At 59.9% G+C, this 12548-nt stretch overlaps 1 protein-coding gene across 3 annotated transcripts in view; it reads left to right on the top strand.

Annotated features, from left to right (window-relative positions):
- Positions 1–12548, top strand: part of ADGRD1 (adhesion G protein-coupled receptor D1) — a 150113-nt gene that overhangs the window by 108007 nt on the left and 29558 nt on the right. For all 3 annotated transcript variants that reach the window (XM_036824041.1, XM_036824042.1, XM_036824040.1), the window contains 2 exons: positions 9336–9439; positions 10939–11050. In XM_036824041.1, the coding sequence (XP_036679936.1) occupies positions 9336–9439; positions 10939–11050 (216 nt within the window). The remainder of the gene's footprint in view (positions 1–9335; positions 9440–10938; positions 11051–12548) is intronic.

The raw sequence follows: 12548 nt of genomic DNA, 5'->3' as shown, positions 1-12548 counted from the left end.
CTCCTCAGTTCCCTGGTCCCTGCAGTTATGTAGGAAAGGGTAGCAGACAGGCTCCCGCTGGGTCCTGGCTGGTCCTCTGGGCTCTGCTTTGCATACCTGCTCTCTCCCTCCTGCTGATTCACCAGCCAGGCCCTTCCAGGCTGTGTTCGGACCAGGAACTTCCTCTTCGGACCCCCCACCATCCATGTCCACGGAGTGAATCTCACCAGCCTCTCCGGAGAGCCTGGGACGGTGCTGAGCGGGGCACTGGAGAGGTGCAGAGAGTGCCTCCCTTCCCCCCTCCCCCCTCCCCTGCCCCTCCCATCTCTCTCCCTCCTGCCTCCCCCTCCCCTGCCCCTCCCATCTCTCCCCCTCCTGTCTCCGCCTCCCGTGTCCCTCCCATCTCTCTCCCTCCTGCCTCCCCCTCCCCTGCCCCTCCCATCTCTCCCCCTCCTGCCCCTCCCATCTCTCTCCCTCCTGCCCCTCCCATCTCTCTCCCTCCTGCCCCTCCCATCTCTCTCCCTCCTGCCTCCCCCTCCCCTGCCCCTCCCATCTCTCCCCCTCCTGCCCCTCCCATCTCTCTCCCTCCTGCCCCTCCCATCTCTCTCCCTCCTGCCCCTCCCATCTCTCTCCCTCCTGCCTCCCCCTCCCCTGCCCCTCCCATCTCTCCCCCTCCTGCCCCTCCCATCTCTCTCCCTCCTGCCCCTCCCATCTCTCTCCCTCCTGCCTCCCCCTCCCCTGCCCCTCCCATCTCTCTCCCTCCTCTCCCCCCTCCCCTGCCCCTCCCATCTCTCCCCCTCCTGTCTCCCCCTCCCCTGCCCCTCCCATCTCTCCCCCTCCTGCCCCTCCCATCTCTCTCCCTCCTGCCCCTCCCATCTCTCTCCCTCCTGCCTCCCCCTCCCCTGCCCCTCCCATCTCTCTCCCTCCTGCCCCTCCCATCTCTCTCCCTCCTCTCCCCCCTCCCCTGCCCCTCCCATCTCTCTCCCTCCTCTCCCCCTCCCCTGCCCCTCCCATCTCTCTCCCTCCTGCCCCTCCCATCTCTCTCCCTCCTGCCTCCCCCTCCCCTGCCCCTCCCATCTCTCTCCCTCCTCTCCCCCCTCCCCTGCCCCTCCCATCTCTCTCCCTCCTGCCCCTCCCATCTCTCTCTCTCCTGCCTCCCCCTCCCCTGCCCCTCCCATCTCTCCCCCTCCTGCCCCTCCCATCTCTCTCCCTCCTGCCTCCCCCTCCCCTGCCCCTCCCATCTCTCTCCCTCCTCTCCCCCCTCCCCTGCCCCTCCCATCTCTCCCCCTCCTGTCTCCCCCTCCCCTGCCCCTCCCATCTCTCCCCCTCCTGCCCCTCCCATCTCTCTCCCTCCTGCCCCTCCCATCTCTCTCCCTCCTGCCTCCCCCTCCTGCCTCCCCCTCCCCTGCCCCTCCCATCTCTCTCCCTCCTGCCTCCCCCTCCCCTGCCCCTCCCATCTCTCTCCCTCCTCTCCCCCCTCCCCTGCCCCTCCCATCTCTCTCCCTCCTGTCTCCCTCCAGGGCTTCCTCGGGCTCTTTCCCTGAGTCCTTGCCTTGCTGCCTCTCTGGGGTGGGCATGTTGGCTGAGCTCTGGGGCTGGGCCCTGCCTGCCATCCCCTCTCTCCCCACTAGAACCCCAGGCGTGCAGGCACTACGACCACCTGGGACTGGTAGGAACGGGCTGAGGCGGTAGGAGCAGACGTTAGGCGCAGGAGACAGCAGCCTGGTGCCGTGGGGTATCAGCTTGGCATCGGCCCAGCCCTGCTGTCCTGGGAACAGTGCCTCTCTGTGGGGTCAGGACTCCCCCCCCCGGCCAATTTCATTATCCCCCAGTCCTCCACCCAGACTCAGGCTTCTACTTCAGGGGAAAAGCAGCCACTGCTTCATTTATCCTAGAATCTTCTGAGAAGCATCTGCTCTGGAGCTGTGACGTGGCTTGAGCTGCACGGGAAGCTGGCAGCGGGGTCCCCGAGGGGTCCTCTCTCAGGGCTGCCCTCAGGATCGAGAGCGCCCTCCGTGGGGTTGGGGTGTGAGCATGGTGGCCAGGAGCGAGGACGCCGGGAATGAGCCAGGGTGGAGCTGGGGCGTCTCCATCCTGAGGATCCAAGGACTGATGTGCAGCCCCCCAGAGGGAGGGAGACGGGAGAGAGAGGGATAGAGGGTAGGGCAGGGAGGCCAAGGGCTCCACAGTGGTTCAGGGCGGTCAGCTCTGGCCTGGAGGACTGAGTCGGGGACTGAAGTGTGTTATGACCCAGATCGGGTAGATTCCACATTTTTTGTCGTAAGCATTATGGATCTCCGCATGGTGGTGGAAAAAGGGGCAAAGGGGAACCATCTCTGATAAGCTGCCACCCCCTGTGTCAGGGGTGAGGAGCCCTACAGGAGCCCAAGGGCTCCTTGCCGGACTGAGGTGAAGCCAGGGCCAATTCCTTGGGGTGTGTTTGCTGTAAAGATGCTACACCACGTGGGAAAAATGCAACAACACAGAAGGCAGAGTTGAGCACGCCGGCTCCCCCCTCCATCCTGGGTCTCCCAGGGCCCTGCCTGGAGCAGCGGCTGGCTCTGTCACCTCAGAGACAGTCTCCGTGTCACCCCCTGTTCCTTCAACACAGTGCTGCGTGCTGTAAAGACTGTTGTGTGCTTCTGAAAGACGTATCCTGGTGACTGGTCCATCCCTGTCTGCGCGGACCTACCTCACTCATTTTCACCACTGCGTGCCTCGCCCCGCCCACCCCGTGACTTCTCTGCGGGTCAACATCAGGTGACGGCAGTCTTTGGCTGCTGTGAACAATAAATATCTGTGTGCAGACTCCCTTCCCTTCACTGTGAGCGCGTCTGTAGGAGAACTCACCACAGTGGCCGTGCGGGGTCAAGCAGCGCGAGGCTTTAGCTTTTCATAGATGCTTGAAGCCACCATTTATGGGGGGGGGTGTGTCTGCTCCAGCCCCGCCTCCGTGCAGAGAGTGTTGGGGTGACGGGTGTCTTGGGTCCACATCCTCCCGTTGTCCACACGCCTCCCCCAACAGAGGCTGTACGTGCCTTGCAGTCTCAGTGTCGCGTTACCCCCGTCCCACCCCCATGTATAAAGCTGGAGGTCACACAGCTTCCGGTTAGTGTCTTGGGGGCCGGCAGCCTCAGGGGCAGGGCCGGCGGCTCCGCGGCTCCCACCAAGGAGCTGGACGCAGGAGAGATCCGTTCCCCAGGACCCCAGTCTTGTCCAGGTCCCGGGCCTTTGCTCTCAGACCCACCCCTTCCCCTGCTGGGCTCTGCATCGCAGGGCTGACCACTGCTGGCTGGCTTCCCAGGTCCCTGCCCCTTGGGGCTCTGGTAGGAGGTGGGAGGGGAAGGCGGTGAGGCCCCGTGCCCATCCTCTCTCGCGAGCCTCAGGCGGCTTTCCTGGCCTTGTCTTTGCAGCCTCCCGCTGGGCAGCTCCTCCAGCCCGTGGCCCTGGCTTCCCCAGGTGACCATGGGCCAAGCAGGTGGCTTCCTGCTGTGATTAATTGATGCCTGGGTCGCGCCATCGTCCCCGTGGCATCTCTGTTCCCCTCTCCCCTTTGTGAACACTGCCCTGAATTAAGTCTCCAAATCTTTGAGAGGCTGAAGCGGTTACTGTTTTCCTAGCCGGCCCCAGACCGGCACACAAGCTGGGGGGCGGACGGGAGATGGTGAGGCTGGCACACAAGCTGGGGGGCGGAGGGGAGATGGTGAGGCATCTCCAGGAGGCTGGTCTGGGTAACAAGGGGGTGAAGGGGCTCCGTCCTCGCCCCCGCTGGCTCCTTTGATGAGGTAACCAGCCTGAGGAAGGCAAGTCACTGACATCTTTTGAAAGACATCGGCGCCAAGTCTTCATGCATCCCGCGGGGAGAAATCCCACCCGATGCACCACTGCAGGGCTGTGGGTACCAGACCAGGCGCCAGCAGTCTGGTACCGATGACCTTTGGACAGAAGCTCATCTCTGCCTGTCCTTGGGGCTGTGGGCTTATTTCCACCCCTGGAATGTGAGATTCACCTGCCGTCTGGACTCAGCGCAGCGGGTGTGGCCCGCAGAACCTGCAGGTTGTTAAGCCCAGGGACTGTCGCCACACCCCCGGCTGCCCAGGGGCTGAAGGAGGGCGCGTGGCTCAGCCGCCCCGCGGAGGGCAAGCTCCACCTGGATCCCAGCAGGAGGGGAGACCAGAGGCAGGACGGAGCCGGCCTGGCGGAGAGCTGGGGGTGGGGTGGCAGAAGCAGAGGGAACGGAACACGGGGTCCAGGGGCAGCGAGGGGCTGAGAGCATCCGCACCCGGGCTGATCCGGCGAGTGGGCTGCATGCGCTCAGACGTGTCCCCACTTGTCCTTCGCTCTGCTCGGGCGCAGGTTCCCTTGACGACTGGTTCCTGCCAAGTCCAGCCAGTGAGAGCCAGGCACGAAGTGATACACCTCTGCTGCCGCTCAGAGGCTCCTGACGCTGCCTGTGTCACCTCCGTGGTCCCTGCTCCTGCTGTACCCCCCCTCCGCCGCCGACCTCAGCTCATGGGACAGGCCTGTTGTGTTTCCAGCTCTGCCAGTGGCCCCAGCTCTGCTCACATCTCCCCTTCCCATTGTCCTTCCCACCCTACGAGGGCGGAGGCTCTTGCTGCGGCTGTCCTCTGGGGACCCTCACCATCATCTCCTTTTTCAGGGTTTCCCACACTTCTACACCTACTTCCTATGTTCAGTCCCCTCTGCTGAATCTTTCCAGAGGCGTGGACCCTCCTGCCAGAGCGACTAAGGTGGTGAGGCAGAGGTGCAGGCGGGGCTGATCACTCGGGGGCCTTGGAGACCCTGGGAGGGAATGTGGATTTCATTCTAGGTGCAGGGGTGCCCAGGAGGCGGGTAAGCTGGGAGCCATGTGTGCTGAGTGGCGACTTGGCTGAAATGGGGAGCGGTGAGGGGGTCCAGGGGCTGGAGGAGGTTAAGGCAGAGGCTCGGAAACTGGGGAGAAAGAGGGATGCATAGCTACATGTCAGCTGAGGAACCCACAGGACTGGGTGAGGGTGGGCTCTGAGGGGAGAGGGAGGACCCAGCGTGACTCTCAGGTCTGGGCCCCCCTCCCCGTCCCCCACCCATCACCTCACCACGGCCTCTGTGTCCATCACAGCCTGGTCAGTCTCAGAACTAGCATCCTTATTTCCTCACTCATGTATTTATCTGTTTATGCCTTTGCTCACTATCTGCTTTCCCCACCGCAGTGCAAGCCCCAGGCTTGGCACACAGTGGGTGCTTAATACGTGCTTGATGCAGAGGGGGGCCCAGGCCTTCTGGGGTCAGCACTGCTTTGCCAGCTGTGCAGCGCTGGGCAGTCACGTTTCCTCATCGTGATGACCAGGATGGCCGCAGGCTGCTCTGCGGGTTCAGTGCCCGCATGCAGCAGGTGCCCAGTAAAGGCAGCTCCGCTCTTCCCCTCTTGACCATCCACTCTTCTGTGAATGCCCCACTACCCCAGACAGGCATTCTGATCTTGGTTCACCTCTGGAGCATCTGGAGTTTGCCAGTCCTCTGTTAGATGCTGGGGATCCCGACACGAGCAAGACAGACAACTCCCGTCTCGGCGGACCTCACCGCTTAGAGCGCACGCTGCTTCCGGGCCGGGAGACCCTCTCCCGTCCTCTCCGTCCACTTCCCGCCGTGTGTCGGGGCCTGTGTGAAGCCCACACCCCCGCCCATCCAACCTCACAAGGCACAGGCTGTCTGCAGGTTACAGCGGAGCCGTGTTTAACACAGGATGCAAGTTCACTTAATACACTGACTAACCGATGGGCTGAACGTGTGTTAAAGTTATAAAGCTCATATAAACAGAGAGAGGGAAGTAAACTCTTCAGGCAATCAGGGTCTCTCAGATTGTCCCCCACCAACACACACACCATTCTGCTCTGTAGATTTGACAGCTGTTTTAAACCAGAAAGGTCTGAAGACCCCGACTTCTGCAGGCAAGTTCCTCCTGGTCCCTCCTTTGGTCTGCCTCAGTGCTATTCAGACCACTGTACAGAAGGATGATATATGAGGTTACCTGCACAGACTGTGGATACTCCAGTTTATGGGGGATCTTAGGGGTTTTCAAGGGTCCTTTTGATCACCTCTAATTTTTACCTTATGGCCTCACTTTATAATTCAAGTGCCATGGAAAATATGATCTTCCAATCTAGTTTGCCTTATGTTCTGTATAACCATTTCAAGACGGGCTGGCCAGGATGTTAGCAAGGGAGGGGCCATATCTCATTTTTTAAGTGTTCCCTATCGTGCCTGGCTTGAGGCTGGCTTTGGTTGGGTTTGGTAAAAGTTGTGATGAAGAGTTGGTTGATTGGTGGGGTTCGTTGATGGTGAGATTGGTTGATGGTTGAATTGGTTGATAATAGGGTTGGTTGATGGTTGAATTGGTTGATAATAGGGTTGGTTGATGGTGGCGTTGACTGATGGTGGGGTTGGAAGGCATATGGTACAGGGTTGGGTAGGTGTGGGTCTGAGGCTAGGGCTGGACTCCCATTTATCAGAAGCTCTAGGCCGAGTGTGTGTGCAGAAAACAGGAAAAGATTTCAGCTAGTCTGGCTGGCCAGGTACAGCCCTCACGCCTGGAAGCTTCTACATTGTGCAGTGAACTCTCACGTGAGCCTACTGGAAGCTCCCTAGCTCTGTGAGTGGAGGAGGTAAAGATTTATTACCTCTCTAAGAGGTATGCAAACAGTGATGTAGATTAAATACATCTTTTATGGTGAATCAGTGCGGGAGTCAGGGGAGTAGACTTGAGGGCTCTTTCTACCCTAAAACCTTCAGCAAATACCTGTGGAAAACCATCATTCTCAGTAGTACCCTGCTGTTCTCAGAGCTGTGGTTGATGAGACAGTGGAAGTTTCAGGAACGTGATCTCTGTCCTTGAAGAGCTCACCGTCTCTCTGGGAGTAAGAAGACTCTCCCGTGAAACGTGACAGTAGTATCAGAGTGGGACGCATCCCACTGGGGGGATGTGAGATGTTTGGGCAGTACAGCGATGAACAGGGGTGGAAAGAGCTGCAACTTCGGGGTGCGAGGACTCGTGTGGAGAACTTGGGCTCAGGGCCAGCCTAGGAACGGGACGTCCCAGTGGCAATGGGGTGAAGGTGTCACGGGGGCCAGGCTAGCTCTTGGATGCTGACATGTTGCTATCCTTCATTTGCTGTCATTTCCATTGGTAATTTAGGTTAATTTCAATTAGGTGAGTGCTGCAGAGGTGGACCTTAGTTTCCAAGAACAGTTGATGATCTGTGATGCCCATAAACTCTGGTAACTGATACTTCCCTCCACCTCTAGGCAGAGATCATTGTCATGGTGGGACAGGACTTTTCAACTGTCTTATGAGACAGCAAAGAAAGGTGACATAGTTGGTATAATGTTAGTGATTCCTCACCTGGTTTTTTTTTTTTTTTTTAAAGAGTAGTCAGATACTATTTTATTTTTAAATTTTATTTATTTATTTTATTTATGGCTGTGTTGGGTCTTCGCTTCTGTGCGAGGGCCCTCTCTAGTTGTGGCAAGCGGGGGCCACTCTTCATCGTGGTACGCGGGCCTCTCACTATCGCGGCCTCTCTTGTTGCGGAGCACAGGCTCCAGACGCGCAGGCTCAGTAGTTGTGGCTCACGGGCCCAGTTGCTCCGCGGCATGTGGGATCTTCCCAGACCAGGGCTCGAACCCGTGTCCCCCGCATTGGCAGACAGACTCTCAACCACTGCGCCACCAGGGAAGCCCCCCTCACCTGGTTTTAGTTCTCCGTTTCTGAAAAGTATCGCTTGAAGTAAAGAGGTACTCTCTTCCCCTTCCCCAAAGAGTTTGAGAAATGCCAAGTTTAACATAGCTCTCTCCATCTATATATTTACCCGAAGGAGTCTCAGAAGCCTTAAGTTGCTTGTAGTCACCAAAAGTCTTTAAAGGCAGATAGAGTGCAGCTTTTCCGAAACTTATCTAAAACCAGAAACATCGTTTCACAGAAGACCAGTGACAGCATCGCTCAGGAATTAGTGTTAAGCAATACAGTGCAGGAAAGTGGCTCTAGGAATGTATTTCCATTTGCCTTCCTCAGATATGTGATGGCTCAGAACACCGCTTGGCCTTTCTATCTGCAGATGGAGAACTTTAGGGTCCAGATCTTGGGATGTTGCCGAGAAGGCCGCTGCAGGAACGCACTGGTGGCCCCTCCTGTCTAGGAAGCTTGTTTTCCTGCATAGACAGGGGTTACTCATGAGGGCCCTCCCGCCCCCATGTCCAGGGCTGCTGGGTCCAGGCTTCTGCCTCCCCTGCCAGGGATTCAGCCAGGGACTGAAAGTGTTTCTTGACCCCTCATTAAGTTATCAGTTCTCGGAAACTGACCGGCTGGCTCCCAAATTGTTCCCTGTGACCCACTTACATTTCCTGGTGGGGCCTCCTGGGCCCCGCGTCCTGGACAACAGCCCTTTTCCGTACCTCAGAGTTGCCTCCTTTTGTTCCCAATTAAGTCCCGGTGAACAGGGAAGAAGGCAGTTTAGCTGGAGGCCAAGGTCCCCAGGTGTCCTGGCCAAGGCTGGAGGGACCTTGATGTCTGGCGCTGGACACAAATGCAGAGCGAGCTCCAGGCTGGGTCTTTGACGCTGACGGAGGAGCAGGAAGCTCCCGGGATGCTGGTCTCCTAGGCGTGTGGCTTAGGGAGCACGGAGTTTCTTGGATCCCAGGGTCAAATGTATGTGACCTCGAGAGGCCAGCTCCTGGAGTTCGGGCTTGTGCTGTTAGGTGAGCTGTCGTTTCTGTCCCCGTCCTTTGTGGCTTTGCATCCACTTGACTTAACCGCCTACGTTTATGCTCTACTGGGCATCAGGGATACCAGCCAACTCTTACATTGCTCCGAGCACTTCACATATGAAAATTCATTCCTAGGTCATCAGCTGGGACTTGCACCGGGGCCTATGGGTCAGGCTCTTACGGGAACCCTACATGCCGGGCGCAGAGGCACGGGGCAGGCGGGCCGCCTGCGCGGGGGGCAGTGGGGGAAGGGAGGGGATGCAGTAGCAGCGCAGGGGCAGTGCGGGTGGAGGGACCTGAGTGATGGGTGGAGCCATTTGGAGCGTCTGAAATGCGCAGAACCAAGGGCCAACACCAAAGGACTGGCCCTGTGGGTGGCAACACCAGGGCATCAGGGGGAGAGGCAGGCACTGGCGGTCACCACCAACCCCGGACGGTCCAGTGGCCGCCTCGTGCTCAGCTGTGCATTAGCCCTGGGACCCCTTCCAGCCTGAAGCCCCCCGATCAGGCTCGGGCCACATTAGCCACGGGGCCAGTCCCCCTCTAGGGCCTGGACCCGGCGGCGGCTGACTGCCTCCGCTCTGCTTCCCGCGCAGCTCACGCGCGGACACCAGGTGGCGCTCTCGTCCGTCAGCTACATCGGCTGCTCGCTGTCCGTGCTCTGCCTGACCATCACGCTCGTCACCTTCGCCGTGCTGTCGTGAGTCATCTTCTGCTCTCCCCCGGGGCCCAGGGGGTTGGGCGGCTTTGTGCAAATGTCAGTGCCACCCCTGCCCACTTCGATTTCCCTTCCGGCACTTGCGCTCGGCAGGCGGCAAATGCCGGGCCCTATTTAGAGTCTGCACACGGTGTGTGACAGCTGGGCGGCTGTTCCTCGATTACCTTTTGTTTTGAAATCTGGGGCGCAGGGAGGGGGCTCTGGGCGCTGGGAAAGAGCGAGGGGAGAGGAGGTGCCGTGGAATTGGAGGGCACCCGGCTTCAGCTAACCTGGAAGGCTCTGGAAAGGTCCTCAGCCCACAAGGCTTTCTGTCCTCTGGCCAGGGGAGAGCCAGAACTGAGGACCCCCCCAAATGATATCAAAACAGCCAGAGCTTTGTGGGGCTGGGCTGCAGGAGGCCCCCGGGGTGGGAACACTGGGGGGCCCCTGCCTCCCTGCCGGCTGAAGCCTCATCTGGTCAGAGATTGAGGGCACCCCTGCAGCCCCCCAAGAGGAGGCCGGCAGCTCAGTCCCTCCGTGGCCCTTTCTGAACCGGGACAGAAAAATAAGACGAGAGCCGTGAGTCTGGGCGGACAGCTGACTGGGGACTGCTTGCACACTCCCCTCCGAGCTGCTGGGCCTCAGAGAAGGGCGTTTTCCCCACACCTGGCTGGGCCCGCTCTCCGGGGATGCTCGCGAGTTTATCTGCCCCTCTTCCTCCACGCCTGGGCTTCCTCCTGGGGGTTCCCAGGTTTGGCTGGTCGGGGGGCTGCGAGAGCATCAGCAGGGGAGGCTGTCAGCTTCCCCGGCTCCCCCCGTCCCCTCTCCCCGGCTCCCCCCGTCCCCACTCCCCGGCTCCCCCCATCCCCACTGCTGCCCACTGGGGACCCGGGCGCCCTGGGGGGTGGGGGGCAGGGGTACACCTTGGACACGGGAGCTTCTGGAGGGATCCGAGCCGGGTGAGAGGAGACCGGCGCGGGTTTGGAGGGACCCCAGTGTTACGCTCAGGACGTTCCTCGTTCCTCAGCTATTTGCTCAGCAAGCCCACCCCACCCAGGCGTAGTCAGCTCTGAGGACGCAGCTGCGCCCAAGACAGATAAAAACACACCTGGTCGGGGGGTGGGGGGGCAGACAACGAGTGAGGATGCAAAGGCTGAAGACACATCTTCACAGCCGTCCGAGCCCTGAGAGCAGTTCAGAGAGGAAGTGGGGCTCCTTCAGGCTCGGGAAGTTCTCTCTAAGGGGAGACCTGGGAAGGGACTTCACTGCAGAGGAACGGCTGGTGCAAAGGCCCCGAGGCTGGAGCGGGCTGGGGGTCTGTGAGCAGGGAAAGGGAAGAGCTGAGCCGGGCAAGGCTCGGGCCCTGCAGGGCCTGTGGAAGGAGCTGGGTCGTTTCCGAGAGTGATAGGGAACCACCGAGGGTCCACAGCCGGGAGCGGCAGCATCTGGGCGGGCTTTTCAGGCCCTCTTCGGTGGCCTCACCCCTGCCTCTCTGCCCCCAGCTCGGTCAGCACGATCCGGAACCAGCGCTACCACATCCACGCCAACTTGTCCTGTGCCATCCTGGTGGCCCAGGTCCTGTTGCTCGTCAGCTTCCGCTTCGAGCCGGGCACGGTGAGTGCGCCCCCTCGGTCCTGCGGGGTCCACAGCGGGCCTCCCTCCCATGCCCTCCTCCCCCGACTGTCACCAGGGCTGGCACCTTCTCCTGCTGGCTTCAGTTCAGAACTCAGACCACCGGATAGCCAGCCTATGTTTCCCCTGGGAGAGACAGGGACGATGACAGGCACGAGTGGCTTCCCCGCTCAGCCTCAGTCTCGGTAATGACGACACTTACGGCCCTGACTCTGTGCTGGGCGCCGTGCTGAGGGCTTACCTAGACCCACTCAGTTAATCCTCATAACAAGCCCACGAGGCGGTGCCGTTGTAACCCGCCTGCTACAGATGCCAGGTTGAGGCACGAGGGAGTTACAGCCACTTACCCAGGGTGGCCTGGTAAGCACTGACCAGGTCCTGACCTCGTGCGGTCTTGCTGCAGACACTGCCCTCTATCGCTGCTCTGACCATACACACAGCCGCATCCCCTCTGCCTGCCAAGGGCCAGCGGTCTCTGCAAAGGGACTGTGAAGACCCAAACCCACCTTGTCTCTGCCCTTTGTATCAGGCGGGGGGTTCTCCGGGGACCTAGGAAGCCTTAGATCTCACAGAAAGTGAAATGCTGAGACCAGACTGACCCAGGCTTGGGTGATGTGGGTCATAAACCTAGTTGAAGGGAAGAAGCAGCAGAGATGTGCTTGCTCTGCACCAGGAAGGAAGGGGGACCAAGCAGTTTAAGTCAGTGGTCCTGGGGCGCGATCACGATTGGCTAATGGAAGATGAACTCTTTATCCCACGAAGTGAGGGTCAGCAGAGCATCTTGTCCTCCCTGCCCAGCAGGGTCCTCAGCCCACCTGCCTGTCCTGGGGCTGCTGCCTAAGGCGAGACCCGCCCTCCTCTGCTCACAGGTTTAGGGGTTCAGCCAAGCACCTCAGAAGTTCCCGGCTGTGCCGTGGGCAGATGAGGCCTGCACCAGCGTCATTCTCTCCTGCTGGGTGCTTTTCGCGCTCCACTGTGGATCATCACACGGGGTTTTCTTAAAACACAGCTTTGGGCTCAGCAGGCCCTGGAATTCCTGTTTCCATCAGGTTTGCAGGTGGTGGCTGAGGCTGCCTGTCCCAGCCACGCCGTGAGGGGTGAGCGCCCACTGTGGGATGGCAGCGGGGGGGAAGCGGTCCAGGCGTCCACCGTCCCGATGGTGAGCCCAGGGACCGGGAGAACCTCCCGTGTGTCTAAAATCCCAGGCAGGGCTCTGAGTGATCCGTCCATCGGGTCACCTCTGTGGCAGACAGGACAGGTGACTGTGGTGGCCAGTCTCTGTGTGGGGAGGGGCCGCTCCCCACATGAAAGGGGCAGCTGGTCCTAGAAGACGCAGGGCCACCGGTGCTGGGGCTACAGAAGTAACAGATGTGTCCCATATTTGCATCTAACTTTAACAGAGCCTGACAACCAGAAGCACAGCATTTCAGTAACTTGTTCCTTTTATTTCTTCCCTGAGAATCAGCTGATCAGGGGGCCT

Source organism: Balaenoptera musculus, chromosome 14 (assembly GCF_009873245.2).
Source record: "Balaenoptera musculus isolate JJ_BM4_2016_0621 chromosome 14, mBalMus1.pri.v3, whole genome shotgun sequence".
Classification (NCBI taxonomy): Eukaryota; Metazoa; Chordata; class Mammalia; order Artiodactyla; family Balaenopteridae; genus Balaenoptera; species Balaenoptera musculus.
Note: the sequence above shows the minus strand (reverse complement) of the source record. Positions and strands in the feature narration are given on the sequence as shown.